Source organism: Brassica napus, chromosome C7 (genome assembly GCF_020379485.1).
Source record: "Brassica napus cultivar Da-Ae chromosome C7, Da-Ae, whole genome shotgun sequence".
Classification (NCBI taxonomy): domain Eukaryota; kingdom Viridiplantae; phylum Streptophyta; class Magnoliopsida; order Brassicales; family Brassicaceae; genus Brassica; species Brassica napus.
Genome location: NC_063450.1, coordinates 15,533,973 through 15,544,733, shown reverse-complemented (window position 1 = coordinate 15,544,733; position 10,761 = coordinate 15,533,973). Strand labels below are relative to the sequence as shown.

General features: G+C 30.6%; 1 protein-coding gene across 1 annotated transcript; it reads right to left on the bottom strand.

The window, feature by feature from the left end:
• Positions 1 to 1,865: 1,865 nt before the first annotated feature.
• LOC106430323 (glyoxylate/succinic semialdehyde reductase 1) lies at positions 1,866 to 3,645 on the bottom strand. Its single transcript, XM_013871113.3, has 8 exons — positions 3,422 to 3,645; positions 3,235 to 3,345; positions 3,053 to 3,154; positions 2,875 to 2,976; positions 2,663 to 2,778; positions 2,500 to 2,578; positions 2,260 to 2,430; positions 1,866 to 2,160 (listed from the first exon to the last, which is right to left on the bottom strand). Exons 1-8 carry the CDS (start codon positions 3,524 to 3,526, stop codon positions 2,074 to 2,076), a joined length of 873 nt encoding a protein of 290 aa, XP_013726567.1. The 5' UTR covers positions 3,527 to 3,645; the 3' UTR covers positions 1,866 to 2,073.
• Positions 3,646 to 10,761: the final 7,116 nt, after the last annotated feature.

Below are 10,761 nucleotides of genomic sequence, written 5' to 3'. Positions count from 1 at the left end.
AGTATAGTTTACAAAACATTATAGCTGATAAATTTAATTTATTAAATTTGTTTATTACTTAAAACTAAGTTTTTTTAAAAACATACTGAGTTATAAATATCAATGCTGGATTGGTGAGTCTAACATGAAGACAAAAATATAAATATTTCATTTTCAAGATAAGAAATTCAGCTTTTATTCAGTTACTCAATATATAATATCTTATATTATTTTTTGAAAAATATACATAATTTAAATATATAGATTAATCTTCCAAACTTAAACTATTATATTATATATGAATAATGTTATTAAATAAAAATAATTTCTGATTTAAAAAAAATATAAACAACAAATGGTTATTTTCAAATAATGGATGTAATTTACATTATACTATCATTTAACAAGTATTAGATACGTTTTGATATATCATTATTTTCTATTTCCAGAAAAAATAAATTGTTAAACATCAATATCATCTAGGTTAAATATACTAACAACACAAATTCAAACATCGCAAAAAATATTTACATAAACATTATAATACAATAATTTAATCAAAAATACAATTCAAAAAATATATTCAAAAGAATAGTTATATACTTAATATTTGAAAATCAAAGATATTTTTTCTAAAATTATACTTACCTGGCCAAGGAGATCAGGCATCTTTTTACGGATCGATCGATTGTTGAACATGTGGTCGATCCAAAAATACTCTGAAGTTTAATTAAATATCTAAAACATTTATTCCACCACTCAACAGATAGTTTTGCTAAATATGATAACTAGATAGCCAACAAAATTACAAAAAAATATTTAAATAGTAAAAAATATGTTAATTTAACGTGTTAAAATTTAAAAATGAATTTTAATTATGACATGCATCTTAACATTTATATAAATATATATCATAACCTAAATATAAATAATTTAACAACTTAAATTAGAAAAAATTAAAATTTCGGGCGTAACCCGGGTTAATCCCTAGTATATATAAAAACAACCGAACTATACTTGCTTACTGGTTGGTTTCCTGTGTCATGCATAGAAATAAAATTTTCAAAAATAGAATAAAATAATATATATATATATATATATAAATAGAAATAGAAATTTCATTTTATTAATTTAAAAATACAAATAAAATCATAAATAACTATTTATTATTTTATTTTATTTCTGTTTAGTCAAGTTAATTAAAATTAAGTTCCAGGTAGATTTTTTTTTATTTTTATTATGTATTTTTTTAATTTTATTACATAATAAAATTTATTTATTTCATTAAATCAATAATCATCACACAAAAGTTATTGTATAAATTTACATCCAAATAAATTCAGTAAATTAAAATCTCGATTAATCATCTATATACTTTTGGATCCAAGTATAACTTAAATATTCAACTGTTCATAAAACAAATATCAAAATTGTCACAGTTTATTGCTTAAAATACTTTTATAACTGATTTGATGAAAATATGAAAAATTATACGAAATTGTTACTTCTTTTATCATAAGTTCATTTTAATGAAAAAAACTTATATTTACAGTTTGTATTATTTTTAGAATTTTAATAATAATTATATAGACAGTTTCTGTAACTTTTTATTTTATGAATCTTATCAAAAATCAAAGTCTTTTTCATTAAATTTGTACATGTTATAGGGAAGCCATATCATTTTTTGACTGACCCTTATCATCATTTTTAAGCAAAAATTAAAAAAAAAAAAATCACTTCCTAATTAATGTATTAGGTATTTTTCTAAACCGAACAGATTAACCTTAAAAATTTTGTTCAAAACCGAATCAGTCAAAACACCACATACAGTATATTTTTTGAAATGCCAGGTGCTGTGTTTTAATCTATTATGAACGTTATGGAACTTTTGGATTAGAAATCTTATATAACACTAATTATCAAGCTCATGCATTTGTTACACAAACCAAAGGAGGTAAGACATGGACTGTGTTTTAAAAGACGTCTTATTCGGTGAAGGATTAAAATGTGTTGTTCTTGGCCAAATCATGAGTAGAGTAAAACTCTTGTCCTTGGGAAGAAAACAATCATTTCAGTTTTTTTCCAATAGTTTAACTACTGTTCCCTGGAGAATTTCACAGCCTCAATCACAGCAGAGAAGTCCAGATCTCCAAGTCCCATGCTTCTCGCCTTCTTAAAAGCCTGTTCGAAATAAAACAGAAGATACATGTTTAAAACAAAAAGATTTATGATGCCAGGCCCAACAATCAGCAATATTCTTGGTGTCTTCGAGTAACTGACCTCATTTGCAGCCGCAGCTACAGGCATGGAGACGGCGTTTTCATCACCAAGAGCAAGAGCAAGCCTCATGTCCTTCTGCTGATGTTTCAACGGGAATGCTGGTGGGTAACTACTCTTATTCATCGAAGGTCCTTTCCCTTTGAACATCGGGTTTGTCATTGCACCAAGATCCTGCCCCAGCAACATTACAACCAATTAACAGCCATATCTCTCACTAGTCAAGTTCTAAGGATATCTCACCAGAATATCAAGAAGAGTGTCAGAGCTAAGTCCACTCTTGTCAGCTAATACAAGCCCCTCAGAAAACGCGTTCATCATGCTGTGTAAAATAACATGTCATGAAGCCAAGTTCTTCCATTCGTATTACTTTAAATAGTCAAGAAAGAGAGACAGAGATGTTCACCTTCCCATGACCATGTTGACTACAAGTTTCATCTTAGCTCCGTTCCCGACTTGTCCCAAGTAAAAAGACTTCTTCCCCAAGACGTCAAAAGCTGGGACCGTTTCATCGAAAAGGGACTAGCAAAGCAGCAGAACATTGATTGAAATACGTAACAACATCTTACTAAAAAGTCCAAACTAGAAAGGTTCTGTTTTTTTGAGATCTAATGTTACCTTGTCACCAGCAGCAAGTATGATGAGCTGGCCATCTTCTGCCGGCTTCTTGCTACCTGAAACAGGACCTTCTACAAACCGACCGCCTTTCCCAGTGATTGCCTGCCATTTGTACAAACTTATCGATGGTTCTTTTGTCTAATCATTGGTTCATCATAATCTGAAAAGATTAGAAAACCTGGTTGATCTTTAAGGAAGTCTCTGCATCAACTGTTGACATATCGATATACCCTTTTCCTTCACAGATTTGCTCTAAAACACCATCTTTATCGAAAACAACCTTGTAATCAACCAGACACCACAACAATAACTGTAAATTTTATCATCAAAGCTTAAAAGAAGCAGATTCGAAAAATATACCGAGAGAGCAGCACAAGGGTCAGAGAGCATAGAGATAGTGTATTTGCATTTCTTGATTACTTGAGCTGGAGTCTCACCCATTGAAGCTCCATGCTCCACAAGTTCATCACACTGTTCCGTGAATCAATCAAAATAATCCTCAAAACTTAATCAGATCTGAAAGGAAAATGTTTTTTTTTTTTCTTACCTTGGAGAGTGTCCTGTTCCAGACGGTAACTTTGAATCCATGTTTCAACAGATTCATTGCCATGGCCTTTCCCATGATACCCAAGCCCAGAAACCCAATCTCCATTTTTCTCTCTCTCCTCTGTGTTTTGAGCGACGATGAATGATGATGATAAAAAATAAGATGAATGAAGCAGGCGCAATCTGTGTACGTCGTCGTCTGGCATCTTGCGGTTTTTATTGTATTAAATTTATTTAATTTAAATAAATGTTTTATACAAAATAATTAAATATTTCAGTAGTGGTTAAAAAGAACAAAAAATTTCAATACTTTTATCATCTTTTTTTTTTTTAGTTCTCTACTTCTCTCTCACCTTAGAGATAGAATCCGATCGTAATCTGCTTTAAAATTGGAAACACAATCAACGTTTAATTATGGCATATAAATTGATCTCGTACAACAGTCTTGTAACAGATGTATTTTTATGGGATCTGAAAGAATATATGAAGATAAAAACATTTTTTGTATACTATTTGAGAATCTTTTAAAAAATTACAACTTCAATTTTGCACAGATTACAATATAAACTTGTTAAAGTGTCAACACATAACATTTTTTTAATTATTTACGTAGGAACCTTATAATAATTTTAGACAAATCTTAAAATAACAATTTATTCTCTAAAAAAATTTAAATAAAAAATGGTCTGCATTTATAGTTTAGTTTACAGTTTAGTTTACGGACCTCTTTTCCTAAACTAAATTTGTAAAACTAAAAATACATCTTCAAAAATCTTGCTACTACGTGTAGCCACACGATACATCCTCTAACATCTTCTAAAATCATCAACCGAAGCCAATATGACATAATTGTTTTAGCTCCCATAGTTTAACTTAAAATCTTGCTACTACACGTACAATGGCATATTTGCTCCTTATGAATCACACGCTAACAATTCTAATGAGTTGAACTCATACACTATCTGCTGTGATTTGACACTATCTGCTGGGACTTTGTTACCAAGATTCTTGAGGTCCAAGGGTTTCCTCCCATCTTCATCACCTGGATCAAGGAATGTATCATCACTCCTCGATTCTCCATTGTCGTTAATGGAGAGCTTGCAGGGTTCTTTCCGGGGAAAATGGGGCTTAGACAAAGTGATGCTATCTCTCCATGCCTCTTCATAATGGTTATGGAAGTTCTTTCCAAGTTGTTCGAATGTGCGGCTGAGGACGGTCACTTTCGTCTGCACCCGCTGTGTTCCACACCAACAGTCACTCACCTACTATTTGCTGACAATCTCCTTGTGTTTACTGATGGCTCACGTCACTCCATCTCGGGTGTTAAGAATGTTATGGCCGGGTTTAAGGAGTGGTCAGGTCTTGATATGAACTCTGAGAAATCAGAGATATTTTTTGGAGGTTACTCTGATCTTGAATGTGCTGTCATCAGTGATATTTCTGGGTTTAAGAGGGGTACTTTCCCTACTCGATATCTGGGTATGCCCCTAAGCCCGAAGAAGATTAGCTACGCCACACTGCAACCTTTCTTGGAGAAAACTACGAAAAAAATCAACTGTTGGACTGTCAAAAGTCTGTCGTTTGCGGGAAAGGTCACGATGGTCTCATATGTCATATATGGCATGGTAAACTTCTGGAGCTCAGTATTCAATTTGCCAAAGAGGTTCTATGCTAAGGTTGATGCCTTATGTGCGTCTTTCCTTTGGAAAAACAAGATGGCCACTGCTTCGGGTGCTCGGGTGGATTGGGAAAACATATGTAAGCCAAAGAAAGAAGGAGGTCTTCGCCTGAGGCGGCTTGATGAATTCCAGGAAGTTTTTGAGCCCAAGAGGGTCTGGAACCTCTTCTCTCAATCTGGTTCTATTTGGGTGGCCTGGATCAATAACAATGTTTTCTCTGGCCGGAATTTTTGGGTAGTATCGCCGTCGACTACTTTCTCTTCCTCCGTAAACAGTATGTTGAGACTTAAACCAAGGCTAAACAGCCTTATGAGGTGTAATATTGGAGATGGAAAAGCTGTAAGTTTCTGGTATGATTGGTGGGCTGATCTTGGTCCATTAATAACAATCTTTGGTAACAGAGGCACTCGAGATTTGTGGATTCCGTTAAACTCTACTGTCTCTGCAGCTGCACCGAACAGCTCCTGGTTGCTTCCTCCTGCAAGGTCCGAAGAAGCTGAAACTTTGCAGATGGTACTCTCTACAATGCAACCACCTTCTGTTTTGTGTGGCAAAGATGTTTTCCTGTGGCGAAGTGGTCATTGTTCCTTTTCTACTAAGTTCTCTTCTAAAGCAACTTGGGAATTTATTAGGCAACCTGCTCCTTTGGTTCAATGGAGCAAACTTGTCTGGTTTAAAGAACACATTCCACGATGCTCTTTTGTAACTTGGATGATAATGCTCTCTAGGCTGCCTACTAGGGATAGGCTCCTATCATGGGGAATGTCAATCTCAGCTCTGTGTCCACTCTGCTCCAATGCTCCAGAGTCGCACGCACATCTCTTCTTCGGCTGCCCTTACTCGGTCGCTGTTTGGTCTCACTTCTCAGGCTGGATGTTCACAGCTCCACCAGTTTCTCCTGATGCGGTTCTACGCATGCTTGATCAGGCTCCCTTTGTTTCTTGCCCGGGTGTTCGGTCAATTATCAAACTCTTGACACTGGTTGTAGCATACAGTCTATGGAGAGAGAGAACCACCGCATCTTCAGGCAAATTTCATCTTTCGAAGCTGCGACAATTTCTAGAGTAGATTGTTCAATGAGGGATCGTCTTTTGTCACTCCCTCCCCCACGTGTTGGTGCAGTTTCTTTGTTGCAGCTGTACTTTTCTATGCGCTCATTGTATCCGCCTTAGATCTTCTTAGTCTTTAGTTATTATCTAGTTTCTCTTCCTTCTGTTTCATTGTAATAAGTTGTTCAACAACAACATTGTATCCTTTCAGAAAATGGTAATTAAGCTTACCAAAAAAAAAGCTCATACAGGACGCATTAGAAAGATAAGTGAGTCATGTATTATTACTTTATTAGGTTAGTATATTGAGCCAGAATTTATTATTTTTATTATGATCTTTGATACTAGACATATAAGTACAACATTAAAATTGTTTTATCTATTGTTACTAGACCCTGCGCGGATATGAATTTTCAGTTTTTAATTATTTATTTTATTAAATGATGTATTTGTAATATTCATTCATATTATATTCATTAAGTAAATATTTTTTTTTGCATCTTAAACTATCTATTTTTTTACGAATGTGTGATATCATATAAAAAATATAAAAAAATGAGTATAGAGTTAATTAGATAACTTTAAAAACAGAAATTTTTCTTTCGTGTGCGATATCATATAAATAATGATCTGCCCAGTTAACAAAAATCATGATTATTTTATGTGTAATTGTTTTTATTTTGACTATTTCCTTAAAACTATATTAAATTTTACATATTTTAATTAGAATCTTTTTAATATCTTTACCTTTTTATTTGAAATGCAACTCAATATTTTTTTCACAATTATAAAAAAATATTTAAAAAATATTTTTAGAATTTGTTTGAAAAATATGAAAATTACATTTTAAATTAAAATTATCCTAAAATATGATAAGTTTTGATGTAAACGAAAACTCAAATTATGTCAAAAATAATGACATTCAATGATAATAACAATTTTAATTGATTATTTTTTGAAAAATACATTTACAAAAATATTGTTTGAAAGAAAATTCATTTATCTTTCAAATATAAAATGAAAATATTATAATTAAATAATAAAAAATATAAATAAAAACAATAAATTTAGCAAATGACAACTGAGTTATATTATGTTAAAATTTTCTTTCTAACAATTTATCAAATGACAAATGAGTTATGAGCAAATAATACCATATAATTTTTAAAAACATAGTCATTCTTAAATATTTTTTTGAATAAATAATTATTTTTAAATTTAATCAACTGAAAATAATATTCGTACAATTGTGTGAGTCAATATCTAGTTTTATTGATGCATGTTATATATTAGTGCTGCATGTTTTAGGTAACATTTTAATGATGCACGTTTTTAAAAATCTCCATTATTAAAATTATGCACGTAAGGATAACTCATGAGTTTTTTTGGTTGATTAAATGACATTATGTCCAAATTTATTTAAGGATATTTCATTATGGTAACTGAAAAATACAAACAATAAAATAGGAAGTTTAAATTCATTTAAGCATATTTCATTAATGTAACTGAAAATACAAGTAATAAATTAGGTAGTTTTATTCGTTTTAGGATATTTCATAAATGCAACTGAAAAAAACAAGCAAAAAAAAAATAGGAAGTTTAATTAATGAAATAAGAATATTTTCAAATGAGTACTTCTCTTTTAATAATATATATATATAGGATCTAACCGGCTTAATTAGTATTGATGCGACCAAATTAGTTTTAGTTTTGGAATAGACTATGAAATATATGAAATTGGCTTTACGATGTTAGTGAGACTATTAATTGTGTTCAGAGTGAATCTCTCCTCAATATAGGATTAATGCATATTATTATTATGGTCTTTTTTTTCTGTGTATATTAAGAAATCAAATATGGGTCGTTTATTAGTGGGAAACTTTGTGTGCACGACGGTTCAAGATACATAACGCAGATTATGGATATGCAAAATGAAGTTTGGTCAAACGAATCAATCAAAATTAAAGATCTTGCTAAAATAAGGCTAAATATTAGTGAGTATGTTGATCCCTTATATATTAAAGAAAAAACATTGTAATAATTGTGTTCACGCTAAATTGGACACATATCACATATCACGTGTAGAAAAATTGTAATAAATGCGTTCACACTAAAATAGATACATGTCACATGTAGAAAGTATCTCAGCCAAACTCTACATAGATATGTTCACACTATGTACTTTACGTTTTTTAATATAAAACTCACATGCATGGTTCTTCTTTACGTTATTTTTACTGTTTACGAATAGAGGTGGACAAATTATTCATAAATTTGATTCGATTCGTTATCCGTTTTGATTCAAACCAAAAATCCGGATATCCGTTACTCTACGAAACAAATCAAATACTAAAATACAATACCCGTAAAAAAAATGCAAATCACAAATATCAATATTTATAGGAACGAATATCTGATTTGATCTGTTATATGCATATATATATACATATATTTAAAGAATTTATATAAGTTATATATTATAGTTTATATCAATTTTACAATATTTTTGTTTTTAAATAATTTCATTTTAAGAATTTTATTTTTCATGTATTATTTTGAAAAAATGTCATTAAATATTAATTAACAGTATCTTTATATATTTATCAACCATCTTTATATACTTTTACATACACATACATGTGCACATTGACGTGAGCATCTTATAACTAAGTATTTACCACAAATGAAATATCTAATTATTTTGGAAGTTAAAATATTATTTTTCTTTATGCTTCTTTCACTATCGACCAAATTGTAGTAAAATGATTTATCTTAATAATTTTTTTTTCAACTATTATCCGTTTAGAAACTATAATATGAAACCATTTGTTCGACATCACGACTATTTAAGATTCATAACATGAAAACAAATAAATAATAGTAAATTTTGATTATCACATGAACAAAAAAAACAAAAACATCAAACATTTTAACCGAACAAACCAAATAAATAATGATTTAAAATGATAATTATATTTTAGGAGATTAAAAATAAAAAAAACAACCTAAAACCGAACCGATATCCAGATTAAACCGATTAATGTCTCCTTATTAAAAAATAACGAAACTAATAATCACATTCCGCGCAAGGCGCGAGTTATTACCTAGTTATGTTAGTATTCTAGTTTTGTAAAATTGATAATCATACATATATTCACGTATTAGTTAGCTAAATGTTTGTAATTATTCTTGGTATATTATATACAATGTTCTAAAATACGGTCTAGGCACCCGCGTTTAGGCGTTATACGATAGCTAACCGTACTGTTTTTATGTTATACAGTGTTTTATGCAGATTTATATAATTCAGGTGAATAACAGTGCTTAGGCGGACATTATGCGGTCTACGCGGACGCCTAGACAGATTTAAGCATTAATATTCAAAAAATAAACTATTAATATTATTATTATATTTTATTAATGTTATTCTTTATATTATTTTTTACTTATTTTATGTATTAATATGATTGTAAATATTAGTATAATTGTTATAAAATCATTTTAAATTCATCAACTTTATATATTTAAAATGATTTTAATTTTTATAATTTAAAACTATTTATATATGTTAAACTATATACTTATACATAAAACTTGATTTAAAATATATTTATGTTCAGTTTTTTTCAAAAATAATGTATATATATTAATCTCATACTTATATTTCTTGTAAATATATATATCTGTATATATCCGTTTAGATGTCCGCCTATACGTCATCTAACGCGTCACGAACTGCCGCGCGTTTTAGAAGACTGATTATATATAAGAGCAGTCATAAGACCCACGTACTCATATATTCCCTCCAAACAAAAAATGACTTACTCTATACGAATCCTAGATTAACGATGATGCGATAAATCTCATTTCTGATTTAAAACCATTCAGATCCATGTGGAAGATTAACCTTGATAAGCTCACAGTGGAAGAGAACCCGTTAATTATGAATTAAGCAGAGTCGATATATCTACAAAAGGGTCATGGTCTGGGCTGTATCACAAGACACATATTTAGGAAGCCAAAGATCCTAGGAGGACCAAAAATCCAAATATTTAGCTTTTTACAAGATATTACTTATAGTCCCTGTTCAAAAACGCGGCCGTCTAGGCGTTGTTTGGAGGTTGACCGCGACGAATATGCCCAAATCGGTGTAGCTAGGCGTTGATCCGCGTAAGACCGTCTAATTCCCGCGTTGACCGCCTAATTCCAGCCTAATTTCCGCCTAGACCGCCTAAGTTTTTTTTTTTTCTCGTCCGTGTAAAGTTGAAACACTGTTGATTATTTTTTACTCATTATTGACAGATTTTGTGTAATTATTCATTACTAAATAATTACAATTAGTTATCAAACCCAAAACAAACACATAATTACTTCATTTAGGAAATTTTCCGTACCAAACACGCCATAATCTAGATGTTCGACGAATAAAAAAGAGGTTATTTAAAATTTTATATAAAAAATTATATAATTATGTCTAAGAACATGTGTCATCATGTTTAAAATTAGCTACATATATTATAAATATATTAAATTGTATTTAAAACCAGGCTCCACGTAATCCCCGAGTACTCCCCAATTTTTCGGTAACTCGCTAGGCCCGGGGTTGCCGCCCG